Genomic DNA, 24,001 nt, shown 5'->3' with positions numbered 1-24,001 from the left:
ACACAATACTACAGGTGCAGCCTCACCAACATCTTGTAAGATTGCAATATAACATCCCAACTCCAAAACTCAATGCCCTGACTGATTAATATGGATAAAGAAATTTAAGGATTGTAGGCCCTAGGTTCTAGACTCCATGTCGAAACCTTCCTCCATCTACTCTGTCAAACCCTTGAACAGTTTTGTAATTTTCAAAGAAATTGAACTCTGACGAGTTCAATTCACCTACCGAACCACTCATATGATAGTCCTGTTATCTGGAAACCAGCACAGCAGATCATCACTCAACCCTTTCAATGGCAGGTATATATTTTTATGCAAGAAACACTTAATATATGTTCTCTCCAAGATCTTACATATTTGAAGATTAGTGCAGTCATTATCAGTTAACTACCATTTAGAACAACATTTACTACTATATTGCACACTCAATATCTCCTGAGGTCAATAAAATAATTAATCTTTCATCATGTGCTGTGTACTGTTACCCTGGTCAATTACCACTTGACTTAATTGTGGGTCACTTGAGCATCAAATTGGCAACCTTGTGGCGACCCACTTACTAGCACACTCGAACCGGCTCACAATTAGCCAGCGTGCAGGCACAAAGGCGAGGTCCACAACAAAGGGAGAAAGCCTGAGGGGGTGTCAGTACGTGCCTCTCGAAGCATCCGCGCGGGGGAGGGCCGATGGAGGGAGGCTTTAAAGCAAGGCTGTGAAGTTCGAATAAACTTTAACTTTGACTGCAGTTTACCGACTCCGTGTCGTTATTTTAGCACTGCATGTAGCACACCGCTACAATTGGTGACCCCGACGGTCCGGAGACCGGACCGGAAATGAACCGGAGATGAACGACGCCACATCTGTTCATGTGGTTTCGCTGAAACTGCCAAGCTTCTGGACGCTACAACCTCACCTATGGTTCCAGCAAGCAGAAGCCCAATTCCACGTTCGGCAGATAACCTCAGAGGACACCCGTTACTACTACGTGGTGAGCTCCCTCGACCAGGACAGAGCGGCCCAGGTCGCGGAGTTCCTACAGTCTCCCCCGGCGGACGGCAAGTACACGGAATTCAAAGCCCTGCTCCTAAGGACTTTCGGGCTCTCACACCGCGAGCGAGCTGCCCATTTACTGCACCTGGATGGCTTGGGAGACAGGCCTCCATCAGCTTTAATGAATAAGATGTTGTCTCTGGCCGACGGACACACACCCTGCCTCATGTTTGAGCAGGCATTCCTAGAGCAGCTGCCCGAGGACATACGCTTGTTGCTGTCCGACGCGGATTTCAGCGACCCCCGGACGGTGGCAGCCCGGGCGGACTTGCTGTGGAACGCCAAGAAGGTGAGTGGGGCGTCCATCTCACTGATCACCCGGCCACGCTCCCAGCAGCGAACCAGTCCAGGCCCGGCCGCACAGCCCGCTAACCCCAGAGGCAAGGGTGTGAAGCCCAACGAGCAATGGTGTTTCTACCACCAGCGGTGGGGCGCAGAAGCCCGCCGTTGTCGCCCGCCCTGCCAGTTCCCGGGAAACGCCAGAGCCAGCTGCCGCTGATGGCTACGGCGGCTGGCCATCGGGATAGCCTCCTGTATGTGTGGGACAGGAGGTTGGGACGCCGGTTTTTGGTCGACACCGGTGCCGAGATCAGCATCTTACCTCCGACGAGTTACGACACCCGCAGCAGGGCGCCGGGTCCCCCCCTGAGGGCCACGAACGGCAGCACAGTAAGGACCTATGGCACCCGTCCGGTGCAGCTACAGTTCGGCTCCAGCCAGTTCACGTGGGACTTCACACTGGCCGCCGTAGCCCAACCGCTTCTGGGTGCGGAGTTCTTGCGGGCTCACAGCCTACTGGTCGACCTGCCCAGGAAGAGACTGGTCCACGCCGAGACCTTTCAGAAGTTTTCCCTGGGAGAAGCCCAGTTGCCAGCCCCACACCTCGACTCTATCACGCTGTCCGACAACGACTTCACCAGGGTCCTGGCCGATTTCCCATCGGTTCTGGCACTGCAGTTCGCGGCAGCCATGCCCCGACACGGCGTACAGCACCACATCCCGACCCAGGGACCACCCCTCCACGCCCGTGCTCGGCGGCTTCCCCCGGACAAGCTCCGACTGGCGAAGGAGGAGTTCAAGAGGATGGAGGAATTGGGGATCATCCGGCGGTCCGACAGCCCATGGGCCTCCCCCCGCACATGGTGCCCAAAGCGACAGGGGGCTGGAGACCGTGCGGCGACTACCGCAGGCTGAACGAGGCTACAACACCGGACCGCTACCCTGTGCCGCACATTCAGGACTTTGCAGCAAACCTGCACGGCGCACGGATTTTCTCCAAGGTAGACCTCGTCCGAGGATACCATCAAATCCCGATGCATCCGGACGATATCCCCAAACGGCTCTCATCACCCCATTCGGCCTTTTCGAGTTCCTCCACATGTCGTTCGGCCTGAAGAATGCCGCACAGACGTTCCAGCGGTTGATGGACGCGGTGGGACACGACCTGGACTTCGCATTCATCTATTTGGACGACATCCTCATAGCCAGCAGCAGTCGTCAGGAGCATCTGTCCCACCTCCGACAACTCTATGCTCGGCTGAGTGACTATGGTCTAACAATCAACCTGGCCAAATGCCAGTTCGGGCTCGACACCATTGACTTCCTGGGCCACAGGATTACCACAGACGGGGCAACCCCTCTGCCCGCTAAGGTAGATGCGGTCCGCCATTTCCCCCGACCCACCACGATCAAAGGCCTTCAGGAATTCGTAGGTATGGTCAATTTCTACCACCGCTTCCTCCCTTCAGCTGCCCGGATCATGCGCCCCCTGTTCGCCCTGCTGTCCGGTCCGGGCAAGGACATTACCTGGGACGAGGAGTCCGCCGCCACTTTCATTCAAACGAAGGAAGCCTTGGTGAACGCCGCGATGCTAGTGCACCCCAGAATGGACGTCCCTACCGCCCTCACAGTGGACACATCTAACACGGCAGTCAGTGGGGTACTGGAGCAATTCATCGCGGGACGCTTGCAACCGCTGGCGTTTTTCAGCAAACACCTGCGGCCACCCGAGCTCAAATACAGTGCTTTCGACCGGGAACTGTTGGCGCTATAACTGGCAATCTGGCATTTCAGGTACTTCTTAGAAGGTAGGCCCTTCACCATGTTCACGGACCACAAACTGCTTACCTTTACATTCACGAAGGTGTCCGATCCCTGGTCGTCCCGCCAGCAGCGCCATCTGTCCTACATCTCTGAATACAGGACAGATGTCCGGCACGTCTCAGGTAAGGACAATGTCGTGGCGGACGCGCTCTTTCGCCCTAACATTCATGCCCTTTCCCAAGGGGTGGACTTTGAGGCGCTGGCAGAGGCACAGCAGGCAGATGAGGAGATCCCGAGTTACAGGACCGCAGTCTCTGGTTTGCAGCTCCAGGACCTCCCCGTAGGTCCAGGTGAGAGGACCCTACTCTGTGACGTCGCCACCGGCCAACCCCGTCCCGTCGTCCCGGCACCTTGGCGGCGACGTGTTTTCGACTCCATTCATAACTTGGCGCACCCCTCCATCCGCACTACCGTCAGGATGGTCTCCAGCAGGTTTGTTTGGCACGGACTCCGCAAGCAGGTCCGTGAATGGGCCAGAACGTGCATGCACTGCCAGACGGCCAAGGTGCAGCGACACACCAAGGCCCCACCGCAGCAGTTCCACCCCACCCACCGGCGTTTTGACCACATTCATGTGGATATCGTGGGCCCCTGCCAGTGTCGCGCGGAGCGCGGCACCTCCTGACTATCATGGACCGGTTCACAAGATGGCCAGAGGTGGTCCCGCTCACCGACACCACCTCCGAATCTTGCGCCTGGGCACTGATTACCACCTGGGTATCTCGCTTTGGTGTACCGGCCCACATTACCTCCGACAGAGGCGCCCAGTTCACCTCCAGCCTGTGGTCCGCGATGGCCAGCCTGTTGGGGACTTAGCTGCACCACACCACTGCCTACCACCCACAGTCGAACGGACTAGTGGAGCGTTTCCACCGTCACCTGAAGTCGGCTCTCATGGCCCGCCTGCGAGGAGCTAACTGGGTGGACGAGCTTCCCTGGGTCCTACTCGGCATCCGCACGGCGCCCAAAGACGATCTGCACGCTTCGTCGGCCGAGTTGGTGTACGGCGCACCCCTGGTCGTCCCCAGGGAGTTCATACCAGCCCCAAGGGGGCGAGAGGAAGAACCCGCAGCAGTCCCGGGCAGACTATGCGAGAGGCTCGGTGACCTGGCCCCCATACCCACGTCGCAGCATGGGCAGAACCCGACCTGCGTACCCAAAGACCTGCAGAACTGTAAGTTTGTGTTTGTACGAAAGGGCGGGCATCGGCCACCGCTGCATCGGCCCTACGAGGGGCCGTTCATGGTGCTCAGGAACAACGGGTCCACGTTCGTGCTGGATGTTGGGGGGAGAGAGGAGGTTTTCACGGTGGACCGACTCAAACGGGCTCATGTGGACCTGGCGCAACCGGTCGAGTTTCCAGCACCGTGGCGCAGAGGCAGACCTCCCAAACAGGGTCCAGCCCAGACTGTGGACATTGGGGGTTGTATCGCCGGTTCTGGGGGGGTGTTATGTGGCGACCCACTTACTAGCACACTCGAATCGGCTCACAATTAGCCAGCGTGCAGGCACAAAGGCCAGGTCCGCAACAAAGGGAGAAAGCCTGAGGGGGTGTCAGTACGTGCCTCTCGAAGCATCCGCGCGGGGGAGGGCGGATTGAGAGAGGCTTTAAAGCAAGGCTGTGAAGTTCGAATAAACTTTAACTTTGACTGCAGTTTACCGACTCCGTGTCGTTATTTTAGCGCTGCGTGTAGCACACCGCTACAACCTTATAATAGATTAGAATTGTAATGAAGTAAGCATTGTGGTGGTGACTTCTGTTACGAAAGGTGCCTTATTAACCAACACAGTGCCAAAATGATCTAATGATCTAACTCCAGCAGGACTTGTTGAGTTTCTTAAGGCAATTCTTCATTTTTATTAAATACTGTTCTAACCTCTCTCATAAATATACATTTCCCAAGAAACTTCAAAGTGAAAATGTACTCCATTCCTAGGAGATGCAGTAAGACTGAACAGTCAGTTGAATGAGACATGACATTTCCAAAGAGAACCCAGTTACACTAAAAATAATGTGATTTTTGCTGGTTATAGTGGAAAGGAAATGCACTTGTCCAGTAGCTTTAATTAACAATTGTTGCAGAAAAGGGAATATCTCCCAAATAGTACAGCACAGTACAGGCCCTTCAGCCCACAGTTGGCAATTGGTAATTGGCTTATTATTATTACACAGATCAAGATACAGTAAAGAGCTTTTGTTTGCATGAGATCCAAATCGATCATGCACATAAGTAGACAGAGCTAATACAAAGGGAACCTAATAACAGGATACAGAATATAGTATTACAGAGAACGTTCAGTGCAGTTTGACAAATAAAGTGAAGGACCATGATGAGCTAGACTGACAAAACAAAGAGTTCCTTTTTATCAGGTATGTGGTCAACTCAACAGTGGGTTAGAAAATGCCTGTATGAGCTTGTATCTTCTGCCCACCCAACTGGACAGGGGTGGGGAGAAATGAGAATGACGAGGGTGGAAGAGGTCCTTGATTATATTATAAGCCAAAACCGTAGGAAGTGTAGACAGAGACAATGGGGGGGGGGGGGTGGAGCTGGTAACTTTAAAACAGTTGGCAGTCATGGCCCAATGAATATTCCTTCCACCAAGCCTGAAAGCTGTGCTTAAAACACTCTACGTACACAAACACCCCAGTCCATATTAGTAGAGTATTGCAGTGGAGTTACCAGTGGAAGGAAGAAGTGAAGTTAAATGAGTTTGGTACATGAGGACTTACCACCTTGGACACACAACCTGGACTAAAGGCACCAGGGATCTGATATGGAACATACTAGATGATTCCAAAGAAAGTACTTACCCATCCATGACTAATGGAGTCAAAGAAAGTATCTCCACAAAAAATAATTACTAATACAAATGCAATCTTCCATCTGTCTGAAATGATAACACAAGGTTGTATTTTACTTGTAAACTAGGTTGTTTACACACTGTTGTGTATGTGGCCTGGATACACAACAATGCTATTAATAAAAACGCTGGAGATGGGAGCTAAGTTTCATGGTTCTTCACTGGCAGAGTCCAAACTTTAACACACACGTACAGATTAAAACACACCTAATAGCGCATGCTCAGTATGCACCTAATAGTGCATTCAACGTGTTACTAAAACATAAAGTAGTCCCTTATTATACTGTAGGCTATAGGGGGCACTCCTCTCTTTTTATTTTAATAGTGTATCAACTTTTTTTTTACTGGGGCACTATGCTGAACAAATACTCTTAACATAGAAACACCTACAATTTGTTTACTTAGTAACTTAATAATATCAAATTGTAACGTAATAATATCAAAATACAGGCAGTCTCCGGGTTACGAACGAGTTCCGTTCCTGAGTCCGTCTTTAAGTCGGATTTGTACGTAAGTCAGAACAGGTACATCTGGTATTATTTAGCATCAGTTAGTCAAACTTTTGTCTTAGTATATAGTATCTATTTTACCTTTCTATGCATAAAACACTTAAGAAACATATGTATTTCAATAATTAAACCACTGTGTCGCTTAGTAATAATTGTAGCTTTCATCAGGGCAGGGCCTTTCACATGCTCCATTATTCTCACTTTATCCTTTACCTGTATCCTTTTAAATTGTTCTGATCGTTGACTGACTGTAGCCTAACGATTTTCCAATGACCGATGGTGTTTCAATTCTTTCCGATTGCTTTATTATTTCCACTTCATTTTCAATCGTGATCGTTTTCCGTCAAGGGAACAGAAAACTGCAGATTCAGCTACAGCCGCAGGCAGCAGTTCCTCTGCTCCCCCAGGAGCTGAATTCCACCCTCACTGAACCAGGTTAAATGGGACAGGTAAGGGGCGGTGCTAACTGGAAAAGGTGGGGGGGGGGGGTCAGGGTGAATCTTGCTAAGAAATATTTAAGCCAAATACAAAGTTACACACTCAACACAGTGTTAATGCAACTTAAAATGGCGGACGACATTCTCCTCCCTCCGTTTGTAAGTACGAGTTTTTTCGTAAGTCGGACGTTCGTAACTCAGGGACTGTTTGTATAACAATCTTTTTTTTTTACTTTTAGTCTAAGACCCATTTAGAACCCAAGTCTCTGGGGAGGTCTCCTCTTCCTCTCCGGGCAACTCCTGACTTGAAATATTTGCTTCGGGGAATGAGTCTCCACAGGTACCTCAACACTGATGACAGGCTCATCTGTAGATGAGGCTGATGTGGTCACAGCAGGAGTGTTTGCTTCTGTGTCATGAGAGCCTGGGCAAGGTGTTATTGTGTTTTTCACCTGAGCATCCATGATTTGGTCCACATGCCGTCTCCATATGTTTTCTCCCACCTGTATTCTATACATTAGTGGTCCGTCTATGGCTGAAATTATACCCAGCTGCCACTTTTCAGTCCAGTAATCACACGAAAGAACTGATTGTCCCACACTGAAGCTCCATGTAGACTTAGCATTCAAGTGTTTGAACTGTCTGTTCTCTACATCATGCCGTACATTTGGTTTGAGAAGATCCATGCGGGACCTCAGGTTCCTGTTCAGAAACATCATCGCTGGAGTCTGGTTAGCGGTTGCATGTATTGCATTACGATAGGCAAGGAGGAAGTTGTCTATCTTGTGTTGCAGTGGTCGATTTTCGCTGTCCATTGCCTTGAGGGCTTTAGAACATAGAATAGTACAGCACAGTACAGTACAGGCCATTCGGCCCACAATGTTGTGCCAACCCTTAAACCCTGCCTCGCATACAATCCCCCACCTTAAATTCCTCCATATACCTGTCTAGTAGTCTCTTAGACTTCACTAGTGTATCTGCCTCCACCACTGACTCAGGCAGTGCATTCCACACACCAACCACTCTCTGAATAAAAAATCTTCCTCTAATATCCCTCTTGAACTTCCCACCCCTTCCTTAACTTAAAGCCATGTCCTCTTGTATTGAGCAGTGGTGCCCTGGGGAAGAGGCACTGGCTGTCCACTCTATCTATTCCTCTAAATATCTTGTATACCTCTATCATGTCTCCTCTCATCCTCCTTCTCTCCAAAGAGTAAAGCCCTAGCTCCCTTAATCTCTGATCATAATGCATACTCTCCAAACCAGACAGCATCCTGGTAAATCTCCTCTGTACCCTTTCCAATGCTTCCACATCCTTCCTATAATGAGGCGACCAGAACTGGACACTGTACTCCAAGTGTGGCCTAACCAGAGTTTTATAGAGCTGCATCATTACCTCACGACTCTTAAACTCTATCCCTCGACTTATGAAAGCTAACACCCCATAAGCTTTCTTAACTACCCTATCTACCTGTGGGGCAACTTTCAGGGATCTGTGGACATGTACCCCCAGATCCCTCTGCTCCTCCACACTACCAAGTATCCTCCCACTTTCTTGAATGTTTGTACAAATCTTTCTGCCAAGCCATTTGTGGATGGATGTTAAGGGGCAGATGTAAAGTGCTTGACTCCATTGTTCTTCACAAAACTTTGGAATTCTTCAGAAACAAATTGTCGTCCATTGTCTGTGCAGATTTGTTCTGGTATGCCATTCCTGGCGAACATGGTCCTCAGCACTGTAGTGGTCTTTTCCAATATGATTGTCTTCATTTTGATGACCTCTGGCCATTTGAAATGTGCATCAATGGCGATTAAAAAGATAGGGTCCATAAATGGTCCAGCAAAGTTGATGTGCACTCGTTGCCATGGTGATAAGGGCCAGTCCCATGGATGGAGAGGGGCTTGTGGTGGTGTGTTCTGGATCTTTTGACATCCAGAGTAGTTCTTGGTCACGTCCTCAATCTGTTTATCGATTCCCGGCCACCACACATAGGCACGGGCAAGACCTTTCATCTTCATGGTACTCAGTGCCCCTGGTGCAGTTCCTCCAAACTCTGGTGCATAGCTTGGGAGGAATCACAACTCCTGAGCCATACATTAATGTTCCCCGACACACTGACAACGGTTCCCTCCTCGCTGAGAAGGCTGGAAACGGTGTGTTACCACACGCTGGCCATCCCTTTACCGTGATGTCATACACCTTTGACAACGTTGGGTCATTGCGTGTTTCCCTTTCAATGAGGTTGTTTGTCACTGGTAATTGTTCAACTACTGTTGTGTGAAATTCCTCTGCTGAATCCATTTGTGTAGTTATCTTGGAAGTCGGCAATGGTAAACGTGCCAACCCATCTGCATTGCCATGTTGCTTGGTCCCTTGTGTTCAAAGTCATACCTGTGACTTCCTCAGAACAGAGACCATCGCTGCAGCCTTTGTGCTGTCATCACTGGAATGCCTTTTCTTGGATTGAAGATAGGCACGAGAGGCTGATGATCAGTCAACAGGGTAAAGTTTTGGCCATACAGGTAGTGACTGAATTTCTTGACTCCCCACCCGAGGTTTAGGGCCTCTCTGTCAATCTGTGCGTAGTTGCATTCAGCTGAAGTTAGCGTTCTTCAGGCAAAGGCTATTGGTCTTTCTGAGCCACCTGGAAACTTGTGCGATAACACAGCTCCTATCCCATGGGGCGAGGCATCAACAGCTAGTCAGGTTGGTAAGGAGGGGTCAAAGTGCGTGAGTACCCCATCTGAAGTTATGAGTCTCTTGGTTTCTTGAAGTGCTTTCTCACAGCTCTCAGTCCATTTCCACTGTATTCCTGTCTGTAATAGTGCATTGAGTGGGTATAGGACTGTGGTTAGGTTAGGCAAGAACTTGTGGTAATAGTTCACTAGTCCAAGATATGCTCTCAGCTGAGACACATTTTTGGGTGGAGGTGCCTTAAGCACTGCTTCTATCTTGTCTTGAGACATGTGTAAGCCATCCTTGTGACCACATGCCCATAGTATGAGTTTTCCTTTACGAAAAACTCATATTTCTGTCGATTAGCTCTGAGCCAATATTCTCATAACCTGGTGAGCACTTGTTTTAGGTTAGAAAGATGTTTGTCATCATCCTTGCTGGTGACAATGATGTCATCCAGGTAACACTGAGTCCCTGGAATCTCCTGCAGGACCTGGTTCATAGCCCTTTGCCAGATTGCAGGAGCTGATGCTATCCCAAACATCAACCTGCTGTACTGGTAAAGTCCTTTGTGTGTATTTATTGTCAGGTATTTCTTAGATGCTTCCTCGATTTCCATTTGGAGATAAGCCTGGGTCAAATCGATTTTTGTGAAAGGTTTCCCTCCTGACAGGGAAGCAAAAATGTCCTCAATACGAGGTAGAGGATACTGTACTGGGCGGAGAACTGGGGTAACAGTCACTTGAAAATCACCACATGTGCCACCTTGCTTGGTTTTTCTGATTTTATGCTGGAGGTTTTCTTCATCACTGGAACAATGGGCGTGGCCCATTCACTCCAATCCACCTTTGACAGGACCCCAGTCTGCTCCAGATTTTTCACTTCTGCCTCTACTGTAGGACAGATTACATATGGCACTGGCCTGGCTTTGTGAAATTTTGGACATGCATTTTCCTCAATCTTTGCTTTCATGCCCTGAAGTGTTCCTATTCCTTTCATGAACACTTCCTCAGAGTCAGCAAGTGTTTGTGACATTCTTTCAGATGTAGCCTTGCTGCCCTCCTTCACTGACGCATTCCGGAGCCATTCACATCCCAGCAACAGTGGTCCTCCATTTTTCAGTACAGAGGTTCAGTTGCTGTGTTTTACCTCCATAGGTCACTGTCATTTTAATTTTGCCTTTGGGATGCACTTTCTGTCCTATGTAAGTCTTCAGCAGTAGTTTAGTTCCTTTCAGAGGTACGTGTGAAAATAGTTGTTTGTAGTCGTGTACAGAGACCACTGTTAAAGCTGAGCCTGTGTCCAATTCCATTTTCGATCTCACGCCTGCCACTTGTGGAGTGATCCATATTACTCTTCAATCACCTGTCTCTTTCATGCTGTGAAGTTGCCGACAAGACAATTCACTTTCGTCAGAGTCATTTTCATCAGAACTGCTTTCAACAGAACTGTCTTCTTTCATTTTGTGTACCTTGTTGGATTTTCCTTTCTGGGGTTTCTTGTTTCTGTGTATTTTGCCCTTTTTCTGCTGTTGATTAGCTTTGCATACTCTGCCAATGTGGCCCTGTTTGCCACAGTTTCTGCATTCTTTGTCTTTAAACCAACAGTCATCCGGATCATGTGACCTGTTCCCACAACAGTAACATTCCTTTCCTTCATTTCTGTTCAGTGACATTTTATTTGTGGCATATTCCAGAGATCTTTGTTGTATCTCAGAAGCACCCTGTGCCGCTGTTTCTGTTAATATTGCAATGTTTAGCACTTTCTTGAATGTAAGGTCTCTTTCACACAGAAGCTTCTTCTGTGTGGTTTCACAGTGCATGCTACACACTAACCTATTTTTGAAAACGCCGGATTCGCTGAATCAGTGTGGACGGGGTAACCAGAGACTTCTGAAAACGCTGTCTAATGGCAGCGCGCCATTTCATTGTTTTCTTGAACACAACCTAACAATTTCAGAACAGCGCGCAACGAGGTTGAAGCCAGAAGAGTTAGAAATGTACTCACCAAATACTTTGACCCATAACTAACTGAATAAATAAGTATACTCACTTTGCCCTGTTTTCTGTCCTTGCTCGTATGAAGGTGGTTTACCTATTTATGCAAGTAATTCTCTGACAATAGATGTGTAACAGCCTAATGTAACATTGTATGGAAATACAAGATAATACTGATGCAGACATGTTTTATACATTTAACAAAGTGCTTTATTAATGCAACAGAGTTTGTCAGTTTTTCCAATGTTCGTCGTCAGCCGGGTCAATCTGTCTGTGAACTCCCTGTCGGTTGTCTCTGTACACTCCAGTCCACTCTGTACTGTTTTAAAAAAACTTTTAAGTTCTCCTGCGCGAAAGCCAACAGCTGTCCATTGTTTTAAGTTTTTCTAGTCTGTACCTACACAAACGTGCACTTTTACGGCGGGATTCAACACCAAGCATGCCACTTGTTTTCAGTAGATGTGACCTGCGCATGCGCAGCAGGAGGAGATTCACCAAAATCCCCATTTCAATGTGGACAGAGATATTTTTAAAAACGCATAGTGTGGATGCCTATCGTTTTTACACGAAACCAGTGTTTTCAAAATTATCCGGTCTAGTGTGGATGTAGCCTGAGAAAGACATTGGCTTTCTTTTTATCCTTAACTCCGTTAGCACCACAATATAACTCCACTCTTTCAATGTAAGTTACCCAGTTTTCAATGCTACTGTTGTAATGGTTCCAATTATCGGCATCTTTGTTATGTTGATTTAGCCCCGTTTTTCTCTCTGTCTGCTTTTTCGCTAGCTCCTTGCAGTCACAGCACGTTTCACTTTGCCTCACATGCCCTTTTTGCTAGCACAATGAGCACACTCTGTCTAGATGTATGTGTCGCTACTTATCTCCCTTCTAGAGTAGGCAGACCCTTAGCCCCTGGGGGGGGGGGGGGGGCAGCACAGGCTGTGGTCTCGCCTGGACGTGCTGCGGCTCCGACTGTGTCTCTCGGTCTCCCGACGTTCCCGACCCTGGCTGTGCTCCCGCTTCCTTTTGGACTCGCAGCCTTGCTCTGCCTCCTTCTCCCACTCCTTGTGCTCTTCCTCCAACTGTTGTTATCAACTAAAACACAGTGTTCCGATAAGATGTAGGCTCATTAACCTCTTCACCAATTTGTTGTGCATGTGGCCTGGATACACAACAATGCTATTAATAAAAACGCTGGAGATAGAGCTAAGTTTCATGCTTCTTTACTGGCAGAATCCGAATTTTTAACACACACGTACAGATCAACAAGCGCCTAATAGCACATGCTCAATATGCGCCTAATAGCGCATACTGTAGGCTATACATACACCATGGAGGACTTGTATTTTTACAATATCCTGATATCTGGGTGGCATGCAGGGGCACCCTTCAGCCTTGCCTGGGTGTCTAGATTACCTGATTGTCATTCTCTATTAATGGCTGCTTCTCTTGTGTTGGTAGTTCTCCCTGTGTTAGGGAGGATGCTCAGAAGATTGACCCTGCGACAAAAGGATAACAGCTTTATCTCTGAAATGTAGAATGAAGGAAGCAAGGTAACAAGCTGCTGATGCTGTAAATAAAGGCTGCCGTGAATACTCAGGAGGTCAGGCAACATCTGTGTAAAGAGATACAGATGTAATGATTCAAGCGGATGACTTCGTTGGCTTAAAGTCTTATTTCTCTTCTTGCTACTGGAATCAGGAAGAAACTACAGGAGCCTCAGGACCCATACCACTGGGTTCAGGAACTGTTATTAATCCTCAACCATCAGGCTCTTTAACCAGTGGGGATAACTTCACTCAATTTCACTCGCCCCATCACTGGACTGTTCCCACAAACCATGAACTCATTTTCAAGAACTCTTCATCTTATGGTCTCGACATTTATTGCTTATTTTTATTATTATTTTTCTTTCTGTACTTGGACAGTTTGTTGTCTTTTGGGTGTGGTCTTTCATTGATTCCATTGTGTTTCTTGTATTTACTGTGAATGTCTGCAAGAAAATGAATTTCACGACTGTATATGGTGATATATATGCACTTTGATAATAAATTTACTTTCTGTATTAATCTCCACACTACCAACTAATTTGTTGAGTATCACCAAAATTCCTAAGTATTTTGTACTGAGCTATTTAACATGCGAATCAGGTGAGATGCACAAAATAGTTGGTATGCTTTTCACTTTTTTTTTAGGGAGCACTTCGAGTCTTCATTGCCGTAACTTACTTTGTGTGAAAGCAGAGGAACAAAGAAACAGTGCTGAGCCTGAATGTAAATTAAAAGGCAAATGCCTACTCTCTGTGTTTGCTGATGAATCATTCCCAAATTAGGAAAAAATAGAACATTTTCTTTTGAATGTAGAAAATGGGACGAGCTGGGTGGGCAATGGGATTAGTATGGACTGTGTTGCCTGCTCTATGACTCAATTTACTGCAATGCTAGAGGATAACAACTGTTGGAGTAACTTACTGGAATATTAAAATGCTGGAAATTAGGAAATCAGCAGGTCAGTCAGCATCTCACTAAAGAGAAAAAGAAAACAAGCTTCAGACCCAAGATTCTTCATCAGAATTGGCAAAGAGGGAAAGCATGTTATTCAGTAGGAGGAAGGAGAGGTGAGTAGAACAAAGGGAATATCTCTGACAGGGTGAGACGAAGTGGGTAAAAATGGCATCTGAAGGCAAGTTATGCTTCTTCACTTGCATTGTGTTGCTACTGGCTGAGAGAGAAAAAAAATGTAAAATCAGACACGGACAACAAGCTTAAATGGTTTGAAACAAGTTTCAGGACACTGGCCTCAATACTTCCTTGTGCAATAGGATGCTCAATTTTCTCACTTGCCCGTTTGGATTTTAAACATTTCCTCTACAATCGCCATCAGCACGAGGCTGTGTGCTTAGCCTCCTGCTCAACTCGCTTTACACCTATGACTGTGAGGCTAAGCACAGCTCCAATGCCGTACTCAAGTTTGCTGATGACACCACTGTCGGAGGCTGCATCAAAGATGGTGATAATCAGCATATAGGAAGGAGTTTGAAAGTCTGGATGAGTCGTAACACAACAACAACCTCTCCCTCAATGTCAGCATGAGCAAGGAGCCAATTATTGATTAATGCGAGGAAACCACAGGTCCATAAGCCAGTCCTCATCAGGGAATCAGAGGAGGAGAGCATCAGCTCTTTAAGTTCCTTGGTGTTCTCATTTCAAAGGACCTGACCTAGGTCCAGCATATTAGTGCAATTATGAAGAAAGCACAGCAGTGCCTCTACTTCAATAGGAGTTTACGAAGATTCAGCATGGCATCTAAAACTCTGACAAATTGCTATAGATGTGTGGTGGAGAGTATAATAACTGACTGAATCACTTCAATTGACTTGAATGGAAAATCCTAAAAAAGTCCATCACCAGTAAAGCCCACCCCACCACTGAGCACAATTACATGGAGCATTGCCTCAGGAAAGCAGAATTCGTCATCGGGGACACTCCACTACCCAGGGTCATGCTCTCTTCTCACTGCTGCCATCAGGAAGAATGTACAGCAGCCTCAGGACTCACACCACAGAGTTCAGGAACAGTTATTATCCCTCAACCATCAGACAAAGGGGATAATAACTTCACTTGTCCCATCACTGAAATGTTCCCACAACCTACGGACTCAGTTTCAAAGACATTTCAGCTCATGTTGTCGAAATTTATTATTTAGTTATTACTTTATCATTGTTATTATTCATTTATTTTTGTGATTGCACAATTTGTTGCCCTTTGCACACTGGTTGTACACAGATTTGGTGTGGTCTTTCATTGATTCAGTTATGGTGTTTGAATTTATTGCACATGCCTGCAAGAAAATGAATCAGAGTTGTATATCGTGACATATATGTACTTTGATAATAAATTTACACTGAACTTTGAACTTTTGAACTTTGAAATGGCCTGTTCTGACATAGTTAGAAAATAGGTAGAATTATTTCCACTCATTGAAATGTCCAGTTCAAGGTATTTTTTCAGCTTTAAACAACTATTTGCACTTCAGTTGCATAGTTAACATAGCGAGGAAATTCCATGGTTCATCACAGTTGCTTCATCAAATAAAATCAACTGACATGAAGCCCATATAAGGAGATCAAACTAGGAGATCAAAGATGGGTGGTTAATGTGAGCTGGAAAGTACTAAGGTCTTGGGAGGGACTTCTGGAGATCAGGGTCGGGTCTGGTAAAGTTTCAAATACCAGCACTGGAGTATTAGAATTCAGGGATGAGCAGTAAGTCAGACTTGGACAGATATATTTGAACATTATGAGATTAAAGGGAGTTTAGTGTCATCTTTAATCCAAGGCACATACATTGTGTGGCTACTTTATTAGGTACACCTGTACACCTGCTCGTTAATGCAATTATCTAATCAGCCAATCATGTGGCAACAACTCAATACATAAAAACATGCAGACATGGACGAGAGGTTCAGTTGTTGTTCAGACTAAATATCAGAATGGGGAAGAAATGTGATCTAAGTGACTTTGACTGTGAAATAGTTGTTGGTGCCAGACAGGGTGGTTTGAATATCTCAGAAATTGTTGATCTTCTGGGACTTTCACACATAGCAGTCTCTAGATTTCAGAGAGAATGGTGAGAAAAACATCCAGTGTGCGGCAGTTCTAACAGCATTATGAAGGACCCCACGGACCCCTCATACAATCTCTTCTCCCTCTTGCCATCTGGGAAAAGGCTCCGAAGCATTTGGGCTCTCATGACCAGACTATGTAACGGTTTTTTCCCCCAAGCTATCAGACTCCTCAATACCCAGAGCCTAGACTGACACCAACCTACTGCCTTCTACTGTGCCTATTGTCTTGTTTATTATTTATTGTAATGCCTGCACTGTTTTGTGCACTTTATGCAGTCCTGGGTAGGTCTGTAGTCTAGGGTAGTTTTTGTACTGTTTCATGTAGCACCATGGTCCTGAAAAACGTTGTCTCGCTTTTACTGTGTACTATACCAGCAGTTACAGTCGAAATGACAATAAAAAGTGACTTGATTTGACTTGAGTTCTGTGAGAAAAACAACTTATAATGAGAGAGGTCAGAGGAAAATTGCCAGACCAGTTCAAGCTGATAGGAAGGAGATAGTAACTCGAATAGTCATGCGTTACAACAGTGGTGAATGGACTGCAGCAGCAGAACCAAGGACATACAGTTATTGGCCACTTTATTGGGTATAGGAGATACCTAATTAAAAGGCAAATGGGTGTATTTCATATGCTGCCCTTTATGTCAGCTGAAGTACGATCCCCAAATTCTTTTTATTGTTTACAATTGTTTTAAATCTCATTTCCCTCTGCGGTTCAACACTCTTCAATATGAGCCAAAATCCCTGTTGGAGACTGTGAGAGATACAATCAGCAGTGAGCTGAGCAGCCGTGTGGAGTTCTCCAGCACATTTTCCATCTGAGTCTCAGCCTGGAAAGGGTCCCGGCTGTGTGGAAAACATCGTGTGTGGTCACAGTACACAAGAAGAGCCAACCAAAAGTCTTGAATAACTACTGTCCAGTGGCCCTGACCTCACACATCATGAAGACCCTAGAGAGGATGGTCCTGGCTCACCTCTGACCTCTGGTGACATCAGCCCTCAATCCCCTGCAGTTTGCCTACCTGGAGCACATTGGAGTCGACAATGCTGTCATCTACCTGCTGGGCAGACCCTACTCCCATTTAGATAAGCAGGGCAGCACTGTGAGGATCATGTTTCTTGATTTCCCATATGCCTTCAAAACCATACAGTCCTCATCGCTGGCAGAAAAGCTCTGAGTCAAAGAACGATGGAATTTCCAGACTACCTGACTGGCAGATCACAGTTTGTGAGGCTTCAGAGCTGTGTGTCAGACATGGCTATAAGCAGAACACTAATGCCCCACAGGGGACTGTTATTGGCTCCTTTCCTGTTTACCCTGTATACCTCAGACTTTAGATACAACACTAAATCATGTCATCTGCAGAAATTCTCTGGTGACTTAGCAATAATTGGGTGTATAAAGGGAGGACAGGAGGATGAATACAGGCCTTGTTGGAGGACTTTGTCAAATGGTACAAGCTGAATCATCTGCAGTTCAACATCAGTAAGACAAAGGAGACGGTGATAGAGTTTAGTTAGACTAAGCCTGCAGTGCTCCCTGTTACTATTGATAGTGAGGACGTGGATATAGTGATGATCTACAAGTACCTCTGGGTGCAGCTGGATGACAGACTTCAGTGGAGCACCAACACAGAGGCTGCGTACAAGAAGTCTGTTGTTGCCAGTACAATCTTCTATGTGGTGGTGTGCTGGGGCAACGGCATTAAGACGGGTGATGTCAATAGGCTCAGTAAACTGATTAGAAAGGCTGGTTCTGTTACAGGAGTCAAAACAGACACACTGGAGGCTGTGGCAGAACAAAGGACCCTACGGAAAATCTTGGCAATTGTAGATAATGTTTCTCACCCTCTGCATGCCACCTTGGCTGAACAGAGGAGCTCTTTAAGTAATAGACTAAGACAACCGTGCTGCGCTATATGAGGTCATTCTTACCCTTAGCCATTAGGATCTACCGTATAATGAGTCAATCTACAGCCAGGGAAATGATGACTCCCTCTTGATAGAATAAAAAATAAGTTACCACAAACAATCTTTCTTACTTCTCTTCTAATATTTGTATATTTGGATATCTGTGCACTTGTAATGCTACTGTGACACTGTAATTTCCTTTAGGATCAATAAAATATCTATCTAAACAAAATTATCAAATAGTAATATTATTAATTTGTACTGGTTTGCAAGGTAATACTTTAACCTTTATTCTCAAGTTGAAAATGGTTTTCTACCCTAAGCCCACTGGTAATAAGGAAAAATAGAATGAATTAAAACTAAATTAGTATATCCAATCTATTTTATCAGCTCATTAGGTATCATTTCTTTCTTATGGAGCCTGGTGTTTACTGTCACAAAGTAATATATAAATATATCTAGCACAGATAGAAGCTTCAATAAGCAATTTCACATGACCTCGTGATAGTAATTGGATAGTTGGAAATCACAGGAGATACATTTAATATTTAAAAAGGACCGTCAACAATTTGAAGTCCACAATAAGTTCTGAAATTATTATCAAAGAGGTCATTATGAATTCCTGCCAGTGTTTCACTGACTTTCAGAGTTTTCTGTGTGTCTCTCTCTCTCTCTCTCTCTCTCCCAGTGTGACTACGATTGTCTCTGTATGTTGTACCTTTATCTAGCTCCTTACTTTCCTCTCTGTTTTATCCTTTATCTGTATTTTATATTTTACTTGCATCTTATACTTGGTCTCTTAGCTTTTTTGTATCTCATGCCTTGAGTTCGACAGCCTCACCTTTCACTTTGACTTCCTTGCCTTGCGTTTCCATTGTCCTGTCATGTGTTTTGACTCCTGCATTTTGACTCTTCTGTTTTGTGACTTTCCTGTTGTGTATCTCTGCTGTCTTGTGTCTCTCAGTGATTTGTACTTAGTCCAGCTCAGTAATCATCCTATTGTTCACTGACCTGCGCTGGTTCCTGATTAAATATCACCTTGACTTAAAATTTTCAATCGAATCCCTTCATGGCTTCATTTCTCTCCCCACGGTTGTATTCTACTCCATCCATGTTATTCTCCCAGATATTTGTATACCCTATTTCTGGCCTTTTGAACATCTCTGGATTCAAACCTTCCACCTCTAGAATTTGAATCATCAGATGTCAAGTCTTTAAGCTCTGTAGATTTTCCCCTAAACCTCCCCATTTTACATCACTTTCTTTGACAAGCCAATCACATTGGCCATACCTTTAATTAACTGCTCCAGTATCTTCTTGTGCAGTTTGGTACCAAATTTTACCCACTCTGGGATGTTTTACAGAAAGGATCTTTATGGCATTTTACAGAAGTGTATCCCAGTTTCTTAACTTAGCAATCTCCAAAACATCCCAAGAGATACAGCAAGATGCATGGAATATCTGGCGACATAACTCCTTCACTGAATTTCAGGACTACATTAGTGATGATTTCAACATCCCAAAGACACCTATGTTACGTGTAATATTCAATCAACTCTCCTACACTTATCATTATAACCTTTAATCTCCTCCTCAACAACATACTTATCTAGCTTTTGTTTAGATAAATTACTTGGGGAGAGGTGAATCAATTTATCTCCATTGTTAACTCTGGACTACGTGCATTAGTTCTCCTGATAACAGTTTTACTCAAACATTCTTGTTTTCATTAACACCATACCTCTCATCAAGCTGAACACGTCCCTTCCAAAGTTTACCTCCCACAAAGTCTTCCTCCTATTACCACATCTTACTCTTTATAGCCGCATTAAGAAGACAACTACAAATATGTCAAATGAGACCCTCCCAATGCCTCCAATCTTAAGTTAAATACCCTACGGATACGATTAGATTGCTGGTTATACAATATATGAATAATCTGAATCGGAATTTTACCAAAGGACTCGCTTCTCTAAAGTGCACAATAGCATAGCTTTGACTCCAGAAAATGTTCAAATAGGAATCCATTTGCCATTGCCAATTCTATCAGCATGTTCTGCCCAGATGCCTGAGAATTTGCTGATATCTCCTATACTAGTGACTTTTGTTTCTTCCAAGGCCTGACATCATCAGGAAGGTTGACGGGATTGTGAAGTCAATCTGTGAAATCTGAAATGAAGGCAGAAAATGCTAGAAACATTCAGCAGGTCGGGGGTACATGTGGAAAGAAAATCATTTCAAGCCAAAGACAGTTTGATTTGAAACATTAATTTGGTTTTTCCCTCCACAGATGGTGGAGATGGTGATCTGCTGACTGTTCCTAGCACTTTTATTTGATGAATTAATCCCATGTAGCATGCTCAGTGTGCTGAATCAGGCAACAAATGGTGTTGAACTCTGTTCTAGAAATGGGATAGTTTCAATCTGAGCTTCAGGAAGTGAAGTTTGATGTCTATGTGTTACCACATCCCACTTTATACCCGTACAACCAGATGTAGTAACACGTAGACATCAAACTTCACTTTCTGCATTTCATAATGCAGTCAAGAAAAGCAAACTTTACACTATATTTACAATTAATATCTCCAGGAGGAAATGCCTGTGGAATTCCACCTGCCGTTGGCTCTTAAAAATATAATTTTGATGACTACAAATGTTGGGGAAACCATTTAACTTGATCTGTCCCTTGGCTAGTTATCCAAAGGGTTCACGTTACCACCTTTTGTTATATACCCCCAATTTTGAAATGTCATATTGTTAAAGCCAGGGAATAAGAATGAACATGGCTATCTGACAACTGCCAACTCAGGAGTCTAACTAAAATCTAACCATTGCAATTAGAGGCATTGAAACAAAATTCCTTGTGTGATCAAAGCAGTAAACATGAATCATTCGAAGTGAGAGGTTTTCACTGGACTTACTGAAATATATTAGGACCAAAGACGGTGGCAAGGTTGTAAATAGTCATTCGATTGGTCCTGTGCTCTGCAGCAACCAGAGTCAGAAAATGGCACAGAAACTTCAGCAGACAGTAATTAACTTCCGGGAGCTGCTTTAGAAGCCCTCGTAATTCTTCCTGATTTCCACTGTGGTCTGGAATATAAATGAGAAAGTACATCGTTTGAGCTCGAGTAAAAGAGTAAACAAAGACCCTGCTGGTCTTATTGAATCCTACAATGAGAGTCATAGAACACTACGGCATAGAAACAAGCCCTTTGGCCCATCTAATGCCACACATGAGGCTGCTTACCAAGTTAAGAGCCCATGGTATTACAGGAAAGTTACTAACATGGTTAGAGCATTGGCTGACTGGTAGGAGGTAGAGAGTAGGAATAAAAGGATCCTTTTCTGGTTGGCTGCCAGTGATTAGTGGTGTTCCGCAGGGGTCGGTGTGGAGACAACTTCTTTTTATGCTGTATACAAATGACTTAAATGAAATACAAAGTTGGAAAATGCATGGTCATACACTTTGGTAGTGCAGACTATTTTCTAAACGGGGAGAAAACAAGGAATCTGAGATGCAAATGGACTTGGGAGTCCTTATGCAGAACACCCTGAAAGTTAACTTGCAGGTTGAGTCAGTGGTGAGGAAGGCAAATGAAACATTAGCATTCATTTCAAGACGTCTAGAATACAAGAGCAGGGGTGTGATGCTGAGGCTTTATAAGGCACTGGTGAGGCCTCACCTTGAGTATTGTGAACAGTTTTGAGCACCTCATTTTAGAAAAGATGTGCTGACATTGGAGAGGGTCCAGAGGAGGTTCACAAGGATGATTCCAGGAATGAAAGGGTTACCATATGAGGAACGTTTCATAGCTCTGGGTCTGTACTCACTGGAATTCAGAAGGATGAGAGGGGATCTCGAATGTTGAAAGGCCTAAACAGAGTAGATGTGAAAAACATGTTGCCCATGGTGGGAGAGTCTAGGATGAGAGGGCATAGCCTCAGGATAGAGAGGCGCCTTTCAAAACAGAGATGCAGAGAAATTTCTTTAGCCAGAGGGTGGTGAATTTGTTGCCACATGCCACTGTGGAGGCCAGGTTGTTGGGTGTATTTAAGACCGAGATTGATAGGTTCCTTTTGGTTTCAATTTCGTAAATTTTTTGGCTTGAATAAGTTTATGCTGTCATGTCCTATAGTATCTAACTACTTCTTTCGGCCTTCATCTATAGATCAAGCTTTTCTATTATGGAAAACAAAAGGTATATCATGTTTTCGTGATCTGTTTTTGGATGATAACATTATGTCCTTTGAACAGCTATCTAATAAATATAATTTACCTAAAACCCATTTTTTTTAGATATTTGCAAGTCAGAAATTTTCTGTATAATGAATTAAAGTCTTTTTTGAAAGAATGTCCATTGGACATTACTGAAAGAATTTTAGCCCTCAATCCTTATCAAAAGGGTTTAGTAGCTATCATTTATAATATGATTATGAGTATACAGCCAGATGTACCAGAAAAAATTAAGAAGGAATGGCAAGAAGAATTGCATTGTCCTATAGCTACTGAGCAATGGGAAAAAATTTTGTCATTGGTAAATTCGTCCTCTATTTGTGCTAAACATGCTCTAATACAATGTAAGGTTGTACATAGAGCTCACATGTCTAAAGATAAACTTGCTCGATTTTATTCTTATGTTAATTCAACTTGTGACAGATGTCATTCTGATGTTGCTTCATTGACTCATATGTTTTGGTCTTGTCCTTGTTTACAAAATTATTGGAAAGATATTTTTAATATTATTTCAAGAGTTTTAAATATCAATTTCCAACCACATCCTTTTACTGCAATTTTTGGTCTACCAATGATAGATAATAATCGTCTATCCGCTTCATCTCAACGATTGATTGCATTTGTTACACTAATGGCTAGAAGATCTATTTTACTGAATTGGAAAGAAATTAACCCTCCAACTGTATTTCAGTGGTTTTCTCAAACTATTTCTTGTTTGAGTTTAGAAAAAATTAGAAGTGTGGTTTTTGATTCTTCAGTTAAATTTGAGGAAACTTGGAGACCATTTATTCAACATTTTCATATGAGTTAAATGGTCTGATCCTAAACCTTACTGTTATTATCCTTAATTATTTGGATGGAGGTTCGGAGTTATCGGCACTACTGTATGTATTTAACATTATGCAATTGCCCATGTTGGTTAGTTTTTTTTAAAGTTTTGGTTTAGTTTTTTTTGTTTTTTTTTCTCTTTTTCGATTCTTTTACATTAATACTATGAGTTTGGGAGACCTTATGTATTGATTATTACATATCTGATTGTCTATTTAAACTATTAATTATGTACTCTCAAACGTTTTGTATTCATATTTCACTTATGTTTTTCTTAAAATTAATAAAAAGATTTAAAAAGAAAGAAAGAAAGATAGGTTCTTGATTGGACATGGCATCAAGGTTACAGGGAGATGGCCAGGAACTGAGGTTGAGGAGGAGATTAAAAAAAATGATCAGCCATGATTGAATGGTGGAGCAAACTCCATGGGCCAGATCGCCTAATTCTGCTCCTATATCTTATGGTCTAATTCATGCCAAACTATTATTCTGTCTAGTCCCATCGACCTGACTATAGTCCTCCATAACCCTTCCATCCATGTACCTATCTAAATTTCTCTTCAATGTTGAAATCAAACCTGCACACACCATTTCTGCTGTCATATTGTTCCACCTTCTGAGTAAAGATCTCCCTCATTTTCCTCTTAAACATTTCACCTTTCACCCATAACTCATGACTTCTATTTTGAGTCTCACCCAATCTCAGTGGAAAAAAGCTGCTTGTAGTTACTCTGTGTATCCCTCTCATAATAATT

At 44.3% G+C, this 24,001-nt stretch overlaps 1 protein-coding gene across 5 annotated transcripts in view; it reads right to left on the bottom strand.

The window, feature by feature from the left end:
* fam13a (family with sequence similarity 13 member A) overlaps positions 1-24,001 on the bottom strand; it is a 277,630-nt gene that overhangs the window by 192,675 nt on the left and 60,954 nt on the right. For all 5 annotated transcript variants that reach the window (XM_073042473.1, XM_073042470.1, XM_073042472.1 and 2 more), the window contains one exon: positions 21,103-21,274. In XM_073042473.1, coding sequence (XP_072898574.1) covers positions 21,103-21,274 — 172 coding nt within the window. The remainder of the gene's footprint in view (positions 1-21,102; positions 21,275-24,001) is intronic.

The sequence above is a fragment of the Hemitrygon akajei genome, chromosome 4 (genome assembly GCF_048418815.1).
Source record: "Hemitrygon akajei chromosome 4, sHemAka1.3, whole genome shotgun sequence".
Taxonomy (NCBI): domain Eukaryota; kingdom Metazoa; phylum Chordata; class Chondrichthyes; order Myliobatiformes; family Dasyatidae; genus Hemitrygon; species Hemitrygon akajei.
Note: the sequence above shows the minus strand (reverse complement) of the source record. Positions and strands in the feature narration are given on the sequence as shown.